Source organism: Triturus cristatus, chromosome 10 (assembly GCF_964204655.1).
Source record: "Triturus cristatus chromosome 10, aTriCri1.1, whole genome shotgun sequence".
Lineage (NCBI taxonomy): Eukaryota > Metazoa > Chordata > Amphibia > Caudata > Salamandridae > Triturus > Triturus cristatus.
This window is the reverse complement of record NC_140593.1, coordinates 429973632-429989233: the sequence shown is the minus strand read 5'-3', so window position 1 is coordinate 429989233 and position 15602 is coordinate 429973632. Positions and strand designations below refer to the sequence as shown.

General features: G+C 43.5%; 1 protein-coding gene across 3 annotated transcripts in view; it reads left to right on the top strand.

Annotated features, from left to right (window-relative positions):
• The window catches only part of MPP7 (MAGUK p55 scaffold protein 7), a 915371-nt gene that overhangs the window by 585643 nt on the left and 314126 nt on the right, over positions 1-15602 (top strand). For all 3 annotated transcript variants that reach the window (XM_085631773.1, XM_085631772.1, XM_085631774.1), the window contains exon 9: positions 578-709. In XM_085631773.1, coding sequence (XP_085487899.1) covers positions 578-709 — 132 coding nt within the window. The remainder of the gene's footprint in view (positions 1-577; positions 710-15602) is intronic.

Sequence of the window (15602 nt, the reverse complement as noted above, 5' to 3'; positions counted from 1 at the left end):
CTAGAACTTAACGCTCTAGTAAGAAAAGGAGGCGACTCTTGCAGAATGGAGAGTACTTACATACAACATTCTCAAAAGCTCTGAGGAGTGCAACGTGAAAGATGCATTGTTTATCAGAGATGGAGGTGGAAAGTCACTGTAGCCACGATTAAAAGGGACTCGGTCGCACACAGGGGCAATCTTGATCTCGAGCTGTGACCGGATTTATGGTATATGTCTTATTGGGTCTAGTTCTCTCTTTCCTAGCCCTCTTCTTTATTAAGTTGTGTATATTAGGTGAACTTTCCATAAGTGGAAGAAAATGTTGGTTTGGAGGGTATTTTAATGTTCATGTTATTCTTTAAAGTGGCATATTGCATTGTCATGCATTTCAACTATTTGCAGAACTGAAAAAAGAAAATGTTAAAACAAAGTTTTTAAGAATGAAAGAATACTGTGTATACAAGAGTACTGTCTTTATTCGAAAAATAAGTACATTGCATTTAATATCTTTTTAAACATCATAGACTTTCCATTCAATCACATTGCAATTTACTCCGAATTTATAATATTGAGAATACCTTGTTTTTTCTTTCAGGCTTTACTGTGTGTTCATGATACTGTAGCGCAAAAGAGTTATGATCCTGTGCTACCCCCTATGCCTGAAGATATTGACGACGATGAGGATTCTGTAAAAATTATCAGGCTTGTAAAAAACAGAGAGCCACTGGTAAGATTTGTTCTATTTTAATCTGAAATTGATTGTCCTTTGAGTTTTAAAATGCAAAACCTGTCAATAAATAAATCCTGGACCGGAGTCATACAACTAAACTAGACTATGCCTCTGCTAGTACTGAGGACTATATATATATATATATATATATATCTATATCAATATCAAGACATCGTAATCTAAAATAACAGAGAACCTTTTACGAAAACACGACCAGAGTCCTTGTGTTGGTATCCAGAACAATGAAAACTGGAGTTGGTGTTTATATATATATATATATATATATATATATATATATATATATATATCATGTCTGTGTGTGTGTATATCTATATATAAATAAGTATCCAAACGCAGAAGTTGCCTCCAAATGAAGACGTATATGTGTATATATATAATTTTGTATACCTATTAGTGAAGAACGGGCACGATTGCGTGCACTCTTCTGTATAAGAAGGCGCATTGCTGAGGCTTTGGTGATTGTCAAATTGAGTGCCAGGAAGAAGGACTGAAAGTTGAACTGGAGCATCACTGCACCAAGGCCCCCTGTGAGATGAAGCAGCCTGGGCATGTTTTGATGCATGGAAAATGGAGTGAGACTTTGAAGTGCACAGCAGATAGCCAAAACCATTCAGTGCACTCCTCTACCTGTGCAGGCATTTGTTGCCTTGTACACGTGTAAATGTGTCTCCCTTATCAGGTATGTGTTCATGTGTAGACAGAAGCTGTGGGAGTAATAGCCTGCAGGTGGTTAGTGTGCCTCAATTGCTGCATATGCAAAAGAATTGTTTAAGATTGGCGTGACCAAGTAACAATGGCGGCAAAGAGGTACTTAGGCAGAAATACTGGTTGTATCAGAAATCCTCACCACCCCAAGCAAGCTATGCACCCATGACATAGTCTCTCTCAAATGATTAGTGTTAGCTAAGAAAATGATGGAGCAGGAGAAAGTGGGCAAGCCAGTCTCACAGACAGACCATTGTATTAAGTAGTCAAGAGATAACTCTTATTAGGAAATGGTTCAACCAAAGTGAGCAGAGGTTCACATGCAATGGGGCCAGAGAAGAAATGAAAAGTAAGATGAAATGTTCATTCCCACCCTAAAAACGATAAGCAGGGTCCTCACCCAGCCTCAGGTTGTCAGAATATGAGTCTTAGGAATAGAACATGTAGAGAGTTTGTATATAGAAAATTAGAACACAGCCACGGAAAATTCAAAACCATTCCAGCACAGCTCACTTCTCGACAATGCAGACATGCGGAACAAGTCGCATCAAATCTGAATTTTGAAGCAAATGAAGTGAAAGACATTCTGATAATGAGGTTGGCTCTGTTTGGATTGTAGAAAGAAGGTAAAAACAAACTAATATTTTTTTTAAAAATGGAAGCTATCAGTCCAAAAATCAAATTGCTAATATTTGAAATTGCAGATCTATTGAAGGTAAGTCAGTAACAAAGTAGTGATAAATCTAAAGGAGATCATAATTATCAAGCAGATGCTATATCCCTCTTCCCCTAAAGATTAAGGAGTAACGGGAAACTACAGCTATATCTGAATCCGATGTTGAGAAAACTGAAGGAAACATATCCCCAATGCAATAGTCATGAAATGAAAGAAAACGTCAAGGTCTGGCGTTTTGGTGGCATGCATTTCAATTTCCCTTTTTAATAGAAATAGGTTATTTTATGAATACGAGCAGGAAAGCTTGTTTTCAAATTGAGATTTCACCTCCGTTAAGGACTAGGAAGAAGGGTGACTAATAATGGCTAGAGTGACAAGATCACTAGTGACTGATGTTGGAGGAGTGAACTTGTTTGTCTGAAGGTACATGGTCTGGCAACATTGCACTTTAGGGAAGGGGTGTTACACTAGGTGGATGTTAGCAGCAGGTAGGCCTTTCATCTGGGGGGAGGGCATAACCCTTTGTTAGCTAAAAACCTGTTCCTGCACGTAACTTTTAGTATTTATTGAATTCCTACTATGAAATACTATCACTAGGCATATTATTACTATAACTTATCTGTAATGTCTGCATACTTGCTACTCTTCCCACGCCATGCTGTGTCAGGCAGTTCCTCTGATTCTGGAACTGCATCCCTAGAAAGCTTGATTCAGATTGGCAAGAGATTGGCGAGATATCCCTCTCGCCATGCCCCTATCTTATTCCTGTTTGTAATGTTAGTCATTGTACTGCACCATGAACAAATAGAATCTGCCCCTATTCTCAAGTCTATCTTTCTCAATGGCTGTTTACTGTTTTCAGTGGAAAATTTAAATATAAAAATGTTAACACTTTACAAGTTCAGGGTTCACTTTTCTGTATTCCAGCTGCAGGTTCTTAAATGTATGTGAAATGAAATGCCCTTCTTCAGAAGTTGAGGAATGGTGGCTTCTTGTTTGCTTCCTCATAATACTACCTTGAAAAGTTTTTATCCCCTATTTATAGATTCATCAGCACATGCCACTGATCCGCTGCACTCTTCTGTACCTTAATATTCTAGTGTAGTCATGTATTAAGTTGCGCAACTATTGGTATGGACCTTCGATTATTGACTGCAAGCGCATAAAAGGAGTCCGCATCAGTACAACACTTCCATTACAGTAAAACCAATTTCGCACCACCAAAACGACAGAGGATGGTTTCCAAACCATGAAGGCTTATTAGTAAATTTCATTCAAGTTACAAATCAATCAGTAAATCAATGTATAAAATAAGCATTCTGAATTTGTATATTATATAGAAGAAAATGCGAAATATAGCAAAATACAATGGACAGGGCAGGAAATTGGTTCCATAAAGAAACTTCCTCAAGCTAAATAAGGCATTGAAAGTGACAAGGGAAAAGTAAGAGGTAGGTGTCAGCATCAGCCGAACCACGTTAAGGTTGAGGGGACTGGGAACAGATGTTAAAGCATAAAACCCAACACCACAGGTACGGGGAATCAGCAGCAATCGTGTTGGGTCCTCCATCAGCAAAGTCAGGACAGTATCTGCTAAACTGTTCTGAGAAACACACAATTAATATGCAGTGGAAGCTTCTGCAAGCTTATCTCCAGCAAATCCTTCTGAATGACTCAATGTGGATACACCGTCTCCTGGGAACAGGTAAACTCCCCAGGTTCCCTTCACAGAACAACGAAGCTCACCGCTGCACACCCATGGAAAGTAGCAGCTGTCTGGTCTGCTTGGTACAGGAGGATCTCTCCCATCTCCACCCACTGCACTTCCATGATCAAGTTTTAATTAAGGCTCCCTAATCTAACAGTTTATCAGCATAAACAAAAGATTATTCTAGCTAACAAGCAGTGATAAAGCGCCTGCAGGGAAAAGGAAACGTGAAATTTATAGTGCATTTTACAAATAAACGATTTGAGTGGCTTGGGCCTAGTAATAGGCCAACATTAAGAGAGAAAAGTACAGCCTAGTGAATGCAGTTAACATAAGCAAATACCTTGATTTATAGTTCTGTTATATAAATCTGGCTTAAAAACATGTAAATATAGACATTTGCTAACACTCTACTTATTACGTTCCTCCCTGATGAATTTAAATTAATGAAAATATGGAGCACTAAATTTTGTGGCTCCACCACATATCTTGCAATTTAGTCCGTAGAACATTGTCTAGAACAGTAGCCTAGAATCCTTCTGATGTCTTTGACCATTACCCTTGTGCCGTGGTTGATGTAAGCTTATAGAATCATTGCTCCGCTGTTTGCCTGATTGTGAGCATCAGAATAGGAATTGTCTTGTCCCTGATGTTCTACATCTTCTACATGGATAATGCTAATCTAGTTAATGAAAGTATCTTATTCAGCCTAGCAACGTGGCAGGCTTGAGGATCACCTTTTTTGAGGAGCGTTGTCCCTCTAGAAATTAAACGTAAACATTGTGCTGATGCGCAAAGGCAGTTACTCCAAGCTTTGTCTCTGCTTGCAGTGAAGGGCATCTCCTGCAGTGTAATCACAAAAAACTGGGGGTAGAGTTGCACCTGCTGTTAACTTGACTGTAGCTTTCAGTGGAATTATCTAAAACCCCATCATTTGGTGTTTTCCTCAGTCCAAACAACTAACTCTAATTTGGTGTTCACCAGACACCCCTTTAACCTACTAAAATTAGAACTGTTCATGTTCTATTGTAAATTTCTGTTAGAAATGGTATGGTCGCATTTTTGCAACTCAAATGTTAATATGCGATGTTTCAAAGTGGCAAGAATATCATAGTAACCTAAAATAAGTTCATTTAGGACCACCTCAATGAGGAGCATACATGTTTGCTGCATGTATAGCTGTAGAGCACATTCCTTACATACTCCTCTCATTTAGAGTTGGGCTTGGAACTTTAGAATTTGCTTCTGTTTGAAGATGTTCTTTAGGTTTCAAGGTCACTTGTCTATCTCCCCTGAAACCAACAATGCATCAGAACACAGGTTCCACTTTAGATTACTTTCTTTCCGCCTTCAGGTTTGGACGTGTTTTCAAATGCTCCATTTTAGTGCACCAGCATCTAAATTTTGAAGCCAGAGTACTGGGAGTCATTTGGTGAAAGGGTCAAGTTCATCTTGCTGCAGTCAAACACTTTGGGACTGAATCAGTGGAAGAGCATGGGTCTGAGTTGTATGTAATAGCTAATTTGGGAAGCAGATATAGAAAATACAACTTCATAATTCTGCCCTTCGTGCAGTAATGAAATTCCTGTGGTTGGACCTGGATCGGATCTGTAACCTCTGTCTACCAAGGAACCATAACAAAAGCACCTGCTCGGTGTAAAACCCTTTTTGGTCAATGAAAAGTATTAATTACTGAAACAATTGGAGGCATGTGCATTATTTTACGGTGGAACGCTGACACTCTACTGGGTCACCATCCACCAGGGTTGCCAAGGAAGTTTAATAAACCCAATACAATAATGACTGTGGCCCATACACCAGTCTGAAAGCCATACAATGGTAGTGTTGACAGTATGTCGCTCACAGCTCTGGAGAAGTATCTCCAGGGCCCTCCAAAAAGCCCACAATTAAGACTAAAACTACTTTGTGAGTTTCTAACACTGACTCGGGGAGCTGGACCCATGTTTTATGCCGTCGGGCACATGTTTCACCTCTGCACACACAGTGTCCACCAAATGGGGTATGACTTCAAGGTGAGCCTCAGCTTAACACCAAGGCTTGATGCCATGACTTGACCAAGAAACTGCCTGCAAAGAAGCCTCATCTGTTGCCACCACTCACTAATGTTGAGACCCTTCAGCACCAAAACACCTTTTCAACCCCTGCAATCTGTTGAGGTCGAAGCTCTGAAACCTGGATAAAAGAGGCAGCCAACACCACTTCATCACTGGAACCTACAATGCAGTTGAGCACTCTATCAATCCCTAGTACACCATCTCCTTCTCAGAAAGAGAGTGAAGAGCCCGATTAGAGACTGTGCATAATCTACACTGATCCTGGCAGTGCTCACTTACTTCCATGGCCTGCTTTCTCAACTCATGTTTTACACATAAGGAGGAAAAATGCATATGAGGACACCGTTTCGGGAACTCTTATTCCAAAGAAAAAGAGAACTGTCCCAGTCCTGTCCACACGAGAAGTTCAGGTGTAATTAAAATTCTGTTCAGGGCCATTCTTTTGACCCACTGCCATCTTCTGAGGAGCCAGGAATCCGTGATGAGCAGGACGACACTTGACAAGACTATAGGGCTGGTCCTTGGGATGATTCGTCCCTAGAAGTTTATCCTGCAAAAGCCTCACCACAAGATAATCCCAAACCATCTAATTCTGTTACTGCAAGAGCAGTCTCACATAGTAAAGTTCTAATGCATGCGGAAGGAGTGGAGTGAGATTTGTAATAAAAAGACTGGCCTAAACTGAGTGCTTTACTCTTTTGCTTCCCTTGCTGAAAAGCATGTTTATATCTTACTCAGAACATTTCATGGTCTCCCATACAGGCTATTGTGGCTACTCCCTGGGTGGAGAAAAAATGTAAACCTGCTCCATGAGACCCTCTCCTCTCGTAGGCATATTCCACCAGCCTCCCTGGGAGTACACACTGCACTCAAGAGAATTGTCTTGCAAGGCACAGGGGATAAGCTGCCTCCAGACAACGAGAGTAAGATAATAAAGGCGATAGGATAAAGGGTCACCTTGGGAGGTGCCACATGGTGGCATACCGCAAACTCCCTGGGAATACTAGCAAAAGTAATGGGGACCAGTGGACATAATGGAGGAGTTGCTTAAACACATCTCTGACAATTGCTGGAAGACAGCAACAGAGATTGTCCATGAAGGGAAGGTAATCTTGAATGAAACAGTTTGTTTTAACTTGGATGCAGCAGCTGCAGCCTCCAAGCAGGCCAATACTAGCATACTTCTCTGCTGCCAAGCTTGGCTTAGAGTTTCAAGTGTTAAACAAAATCTCATTGGCTTGCTTTTTGACAGTGGTTGGTGTGCGCAGTTGCTGTAGAAGTTTGCGATTTTGCCTTGCAAGAAGTTGGATAGGTTGTTGCAGAGTTGTTGGGAGGCAGCAATGTTGTTGACAGTGGCTGAGGTGAAATTCTTGACAACCGAGAAGTTCTCCTTGCAGCTGTTAGAACTTCTCTTGATGCAATCCACTAGTGCTTTTTCTTGGTATCTCTAATTGGCTGGTGATAATTTCTGAGTGCAGCTTTGAAAGCAGTTTTATCAGTGTGGTTGTCGCTGGCTTTCTATTTCCTTTCTAGCTGTTAACAGTATCGTTTGGTGTTTCGGTGGTCCTTGGTGTACCAGCTGGCCTGCTTGTTTGATCTACTGTGCTTGTTGAGTTGTATGCATGTGAGGGAGTCCGCACAGCTCTTGATCAGGTTGATGACCTTGTTGAGGTTGTCTGTTGGGCTAGGCTGATCAGTGCTGAGGGCGCTGAGCCAGTCTGCTTCTGTGATTCTTCCCTAGCTGCGGGTTGGACTGCTGAACCTGGCATGGGTGTTGCCTTGAGGTGTGTTGATTTAGAAGTGGATGAGTGGTCAGTCCATGTGAGCTGTGTGGTGACCATCTTGTCCGTCCCCAAGTAGATAAGATGCTGGAAAACATAAACAAAGACATCCAACAGGGTAAAGGCTGTGGCGCTGCTGCACCAAGTGTCTAATAAATTTTTTTGTAAGCAACAAACTTGGTCCACCCTCCAAAGGAAGCTCTCCCACCCCTTGAACTCAGTACCAGCCACAAAAGTACACCTTGCAAGAAAGTCAGCTGTCTAAGCAGGGTCATCATTAAGGATGACGCTTCTGTGGAAATGGACGTTGTAAGGCTATGTGTGTCCATGGTAGAGGCCCTCTACCACCAAGCAATGACCAGCTCTTCATTCCCCTTGACCATCAAACACCTGATAGGGCAGACTGATGTTCTACTTGCCACAATGGCAGATTATAACCTCAGATCTTTGGGTTTGTCTAGAAGGCATTGCCTAGGATTCCATCATGCTCCACCCAAAATACATCCATAGCCATACAACATGACTCCAGAGCATAGCATACTTCTTTTGGTGGAAGTACAAGTGCTCCTCCAAAAGGGAGCCACAAAGATCACCACTTCTCAACAGCAAGAGAAAAGGGTGTACTCACTTTACCTTCTTATTCCAAAGACAAGACGTAGGTGCCCATATTTGATCTAAAAGCTCGGAAGCGCTAGATGACTTCCAATAATTTGAAGATGCCAACCCTTCAGGACGTCATTCCACTTCTTAATACAGGGGACTACATGACAGCCCTCAATCTCAAGGATACCTACATTTGGCATCCCTGTTCATTCAGCTACCTGCCTGGACTTGAGGATTTTGGTACATGGAATTCATTACCATTTGAAGGTAAAACCCTTCAGAGCTATAACTTCTCGGGGGGGGGTCACTAAATGTCTGGCTGTGGAAACCTCTCTACAGTGCATCCATTTACATATATTTCCATACATGAATGGCTGGCTGATAAGGAGAAGTAGCCAAGTACAGTGCATTGCTTACATCAGCAGACAATATGGCTTCTCAATCAGAATTCAGTCAATCAAAACAAATCCACATTGTCTCCAACAAATGGCATTTATTCTAAAAGTCATACTCCATGCAGTGACCGGTGAAGCCTAGCACAGTCCTGAGAGAGTGGTGGCATTAAAAATGCTGTTTCCTCTTTACCACACCGTGTATACTCTGACAGTGAGAATGGTCTCTAGCTTTAACTAAGTACCAAATGCAAGGTTACACATGAACCTGTGCAGGATTGTCTGTTCAGACAGTGGTCACAAGTGAATGGTGATGGGGAGAATGCAGTGTTGATAGAGCCCAGTATTCAGCACAAGGTACAGTGATGGAACCCAAAGAATTAATTACTGGAAAGGTTATTTCTCGACCCACAGATACTTTCCAGATGCTTTGCTGAGGATTTGGGTTTCTTACATGCTAAACCTCACCATTCAGGGTCAGTAGTATCCGCAGGAACATCTCCTTAAAATCAGCGTGTTGGAACTCAAGGTTATCCAGCTAACCCTTCGAACTTTTCTGCCTCATATTCATTGATAGCAAAGTGATTCTTCTTAAACTACACAACATGCTGGTGATGTATTACTTAATTAAATTGAGCTGGGGCACTCACCGCTGTTGTCATGAACTGCACTTATGATTTGGCATTGTGCTAGAAGTAAACTTGCTAGCAGAACATCTCTGCAGAGAAGACAATGACTTGCCTGATGAACTTACCAAGAGCCATCAGCAATGAGAGTTCAGCCCAAAGGTCATAAACCAATACTTCAAGCATTCACATCCAGGTATCCTCACCTGCCCTTTCTAAGCAATTCACTGTAGATTGGCAGTTCTCTGACATTTGCCTACACTTTTTTCCCTGCTACACCTCATCCCACATGTAATTAGACGAAGAGGCAAACACATATGACACTTCTTAATATATCCATTCAATCTCATGAGAAACTGTGGGCACGTACAAACCTGCTAAGGCAACATGACAGTAGCTGCTGCATCCAGATCCTAGAATCTGGTTGTTTGCTGCTCCCAGATGAATGCCTGCAAATCTTGAAAGAAGCTAGGAAACCTGCAAAACGGACGATATGTGTGCATTACTGTAATGGGTTGAACATATATCCATTAAAATTTAGCAGCTGTTGTGGCACATCTAAAGAATGGGCGCTATCAGACTTTTTCTAAAATGCCTGTCATTAGGGAATTTATGGAAGGATTAAAAAAGGTCGGAAACCCATAGGGGGAAGTGGAGGCGAACGGGAAGGTAAGAGGGAGATGAGGGAGACAGCAAAGACCTAACCCTAGCCTATATCCTAGCCAAGCCATTGCAGAAAGATTACTGCCTACCCGAGCAATCCCAATGTATGTAATCCCTCTCTTCACTTTGAATTCTACTCCACTGTCTGCAGGTGTTCTTTTAGGATTTGGAACAATAAGGACATTTTCACTGCTCTAGTTCTCTCCATTATCTATGCAGCTGGAAGCCCAGGGGACAATCAACTAATGCATTTCCAAATGACTACATGCACCTATGGAGAGCCTGTCATGCAGCAGTTCGGGAAACAGGAAAGGAACTCAAGCAGATCTGCCTCTGTACACTCTCCAAAGAAATACGAACAAACATGTCCCTAAAGGTCACTCAAATAATACCCCAGTTGCTCAGGAATACCTCTAGCCCTCCAGCAGATAGTCCTTTTGTCACCTTCCCCCCGCTAGACCCCATTGGGATTTTAGCATCTCAGGTTTCACTACCCAAGATGTCTCCCAGGGAAAACATCTCTACCTTAAGTAGCTTAACCTACAGGGGTTACACTGTTGCCAGCATTCTACAACCTCATAGCAGTTGTAAAGTTCAGTTCAATTCTCTTCTTCCTACCCCTCAGATATCTCCTCTGCAAAAAAGACTCTTTTCACCACCACCAAAGGCTAGAAACAGTGGTAAAAGGGTTGCAAAGTAGTCAAGATTTTAAGTGCAGGTCAAACTAGGAGCTTTCGGCCATCAGATTTTTGGTTATTTAGAGCACTCTATAGGCTAAGTGTCTTTTGGAGTGGGAGTTAGTAGGAAGTAAGTGTAGGAGGGGAGAGAAAAGAGAAGCTGCAATGATGGAAATGCATCGGTAGTCTGAACAAATCAGCACCAGACGTCACCTATTACACTTTCCATCTGCATTCCTTCTTTGATTAGTTGATCTTTAATTATCTGGGACATCAATCCCCAATGCATGTTCCTTAGAGAATTACAGAATGCCACAGATTATTTGTTCCTCTGGAAACATAGTACTGCAACTCCCAAGAGCACTGGTCCTCCAAATCAGACCCCGATCTGCAGTAAGGCACAGATGAGCCTTTAATGAGTGAAATGGAGATATCCCTTTTTGTCTTCCGTGTAATGTTGATTTGTCTAGCGCACTAATCACCCAGTATCCAGGCACTTGGGCAAGGAGTGTAGGTGTGGTGTCCCAAGCTGCCTGTATGAAGAGCTAGGTCTTCAGCTTCTTGCGGAACTCAAGAAGTGAGGCGGAGGAGGCTCTGATATGTTGAGAGAGGTCATTCCATGTCTTGGGTGTGATGTAGGCAAATGAGCAACCTCCAGTTATGCTTTTGTGGATCTGGGGAGTGTGTGAGAGTGAGGCAGAGTGTAGGTGTCTGGAAGGTTGGTGTAAGTGCCTGCGTCTGTTCAGATATTCTGTTCTTTTGTTGTGTAAGTCTTTGTATGTGTGCATGAAATGTTTGAATTAGCTGTGCTTGTGAATGGAGAGCCATTGAAGCTTCCTGAGGTGCGATGTGATGTGGGTGCGGCATGGGAGGTTGAGTACGAGTCTTGTGAATGTGTTCTAGATGGTCTGAAGTCTGTGTAGGGGTTGTTTGGAGAGTCCGGTGTTGAGTTTTGCCGTAGTTCAGCCTGCTGGTGATGAGTGCTTGTGTGACGGTCCTTTTGGTGTTCTGAGGAGAACACTAAAGATCTTTCATAGCCTGCGTAGGATGTGAAAGCATGAGCTGCACACAGTGTTTACTTGAGCCGTCATGTTGAACTTGACATATAATATGATCCCTAGATTACGAGGGCGATCAGGATGAGAGCAGTTTCTCCACTGTCCAGAATGTTTCAAATATCGTCGGTGGCCGCGATGAGTGCTGTTTTGGTGCTGTGGTTCTTTCTGAATTCTGATTGTGTGTTGTCTAGAAGACGGTGACGTTCTAGGTGGGTTACGAGTTGCTTGTTAATGGCCTTCTAAATCACTTTAGCTGGCTAGTGGAGCAGGGAGATGGGTCGGGAGCTACTCTGTTGATTCAGGTCAGTTGTGGGCTTTTTGAGGAGGGTTTTTATTTCTGCAAGTTTCCAATAATTTGGGTAAGTGGCGAACATGATTGAGGTATAGATGTGGGTCAGAGGGTTGCTGATTGGTGATGTTCCTAGTTTGTAGATGTGGTGGGGGCATGGGTCCGTTGGGCCCCCTGAGTGAATGGTCCTCATGATTGCAGCTGTCTCGTTTCTGGTGAGGATTGTCCATTTGGTCAGATGGCCGTCTTAGGTTGGTGGTGGGTAGGTTAGCAATTAGTTCTCTGGGTTGGGTTGGTGTGCACAGTTGCTGTAGAAGTTTGCAAATTTGCCTTGCAAGAAGTTGGATATGTTGTTGCAGAGTTGTTGGGAGGCAACAATGTTGTTGACAGTGGCTGAGGTGAAATCCTTGACAACCGAGAAGTACTCCTTGCATCTGTTGGAACTTCCCTTGATGCAATCCACTAGTGCTTTTTCTTGGTATCTAATTGGCTGGTGATGGTTTCTGAGTGCAGCTTTGAAAGCAGTTTTATCAGTGTGGTCGTTGCTGGCTTTCTATTTCCTTTCTAGCTGTTAACAGTGTAGTTTGGTGTTTCGGTGGTCCTTTCTGTACCAGCTAGCCTGCTTGTTTGATCTACTGTGCTTGTTGAGTTGTATGCGTGTGAGGGAGTCCGCACAGCTCTTGATCAGGTTGTTGATGACCTTGTTGAGGTTGTCTGTTGGGTTAGGCTGATCAGTGCTGCGGGCGCGGAGCCAGTCTGCTTCTGTGATTCTTCCCCAGCTGCGGGTTGGACTGCTGAACCTGGCAAGGGTGTTGCTTTGAGGTGTGTTGATTTAGAAGTGGATGAGTGGTCAGTCCATGTGAGCTGTGTGGTGGAGTTGTATTTGATGCTGTCGCTTGTGGTGAAGATGGGGTCCAGTGTCTCCTGCAGTGTGTGTTGGTTCTGTGATTAGCTGAGTGAGTCTGATGCTGCTCAGGCTTTCAAGAAGTGCTGTGGAGCAGGGGGTCGTTTCAGCCTTCCCAGCGAAAGTGGAGGCCACCGAGGAGAATGTAGGCTGTGTAGTTGATGGTGAGTGGAGTGACAAAGTCAGTGATGAGGTTGGTAAAGGTGGCTCGTGGTCCGGGTGGTCAGTAGGTAATGGTTCCATTCAGGGTGAATTTTTCAGAGATTTGCAGCTTGAAGTACAAGTGTTCCATGAATGGGGTGGCGTTCTCTGTGGATGTTGTGCATTTGATGGATTCTTTGTAGATGATAGTGAGTACTCCTCCTGGCTTGTAAAGGTGTGCTTCTTGAGTAATCTCGTAGCCTGATGGGATTCTCATAGCGTTTTCCGGTGCCTTTGAGTGGCTGAACCAGGTCTCATTGATGAAGAGGATGTAAGGTTCATTGCTGCTCAGAAAGTCCCATATTTCGATTGTGTTTGCTGAGTGATCATGTTGAGGAGCATGCATGCGAGTGGGTGTTGACTTGAGGGTTTGCTGTGCCATGTGGTGGAGGATGGGAGTGTAGGTTTTGTTGGTTCTTGTGTGGTGTGTGTGTTGGAAGGGAATGGGTGCCTTATTAGTGTTTGTGTGGGGGGTGGCTGCTGGAGGACCGGTAATGGGTACAGGTGAAAGCTCCTAAAGTGGTGCGGCATGACAGCAGTTGGGGGGATAGTTTCCAGGATCTAGTGACCTAAGAACTGCTGCAGAGTATTGCTGGGTGGTGATTGGACCAAGGCTCCTGGTGCTGGGCGTGGCCAGGTGAAGATGGGCTTGCCTCTGGCACACCTTCAGGGTACCAGCAGCGTGCCCTCTGTGCACCTGTGTTGCAACTGTTAAGTAGGTCCCAGGAGGGGGAAGGATTCCAGGGTGCCATGATGTCATTTCCTGTGCTGATGGGTAGGTAGTGTGAAAATAAGTAGTCTTGCTTGGCTTCTTCTTTTAAAGACTGTTTTGGCGGGAAAACCAGTTATGTTACTTCCTGTCCAGGTGGATGAATGGACGTTCAGTGATCTTCCTGTGCAGGTGGATGATGAGAGATCCAGTGATGTTACTTCCTGTGGTGATGGAAGGTGGGAAAATCTGTGCGCTAGTGAAAACTTTCTAAAAAAGATAAAAGTGCAACACCTCTGAAATGCTGCTCTTTTTCTGTCTTATTGCAAGTCTATTTTAGCTGTGGAATGTGCCATGTGATCTTTCTTCTGTGGCCTTGATCACTTGTGCCCCAAAGTTGCAGGTGCTCTTTATGGCACCAAATAAGTTGCGATCCCGGTGGTTTGGAATTTATTGGGTGTGATGGATTACACCTATTCCCAGTTCTTAGGGAATAGCATCCATAGTTTGGTGCTTACTGAATTGAAATATGCAGATTACATACTGTACAATCCCCCCCACCTTCCCCCCTCCCTATTAAATTCAACCAGGTGTGACCCGGTTGAAATGTAATAAAGGGAGCTGACTTTATCAAACCCAGTAATGACTGTGTGCATTAAACTCTGCACAAATCGAAATTATAACCCTTGCACAAAAATAAATGTGTGCATAGATTATAAAACTCCTCACAGTCAGCACTTTCGTCTGTGGGTGGTGTCAATGTAGCCTTCTCAGCCCATAGTCTGTGGTAACATTTACTCTTCGGTGTTTGTAGCCCGTCCCAGTTTTAGATTTCAAAAATTAAAAAGCAGCATAGCCTGGCCTCGCAACCACTTGGTCTTTCTAGCCAGTCTGACTTCCTCAACACTGGCACCCACCACCATCCTCTGTTCAGACACCTCACTCTCTTTTTCTTTCGCTGTAAGGACCCCGTCATGCTCGTCCCAAGGAAATCTAATTTAAAACTGAGGGAGAGCACACCTAGCAACTGAAAACTAAAATGCACCTAGAGCGCTTCCCTGACCCTCCGACCCTCCTTGCTCGACCCCTCCATGACCACCTTCTATTCTGGTACCCAAGGGGCGCTGTGATAGTATGGTCCCTTCGGGGAAAGCTTGAATCAGTAGGTGCTTCTCACAAGTGCAGATCACACAACCTCATTGATTTCCCCCCCCCTTCCCATTACACAGCACACTGCTCCTGGTCAGGGAAACCCAGTCGGGCACTGAGCCACCAGCTCCTCTCCTCCAGTCATAGAAATTAGGTTCCCAGAATAGCATGCCTCCTATGAATTTTCAGCTAGCCACTTCGGCTATCCACAAAATGAGCACATTGCCTTAATGAGTAGACTTCAGAACTTTGTCTGGCTTTAGTTGGACTCTGCTTTTGCCCGCATGGACCGAACCAACTATGAAAATATGAGGGTATGCTTGACTAGATGCTGTTCTGCAAGGTTGACGCGAAGAGTTCATTTTGCGTTGATGTCCTTCCTGGGATCACCTGTCCAGGCTATGTCTGGCTGGAGGTTATGGATAGTGTAAGCAGGCTTAAAGTATGATGTGTATTGATACTTAAGAGAAGGGAGGAGGGCTGGAGGGACCGTTCCATGGAGAGGCAGCCAGACAAAAGAGAAAAAGTTTCTGAATATGTTGTCATGCGGGCATTGGCCCAGCGTGCAGGGGCAGATTGCTGTCCATCTGAAAGAATGTGTTAATTATGAGATCCAAAATGCCAAATGCTCCCGCTGTTTTCATATTAACTGA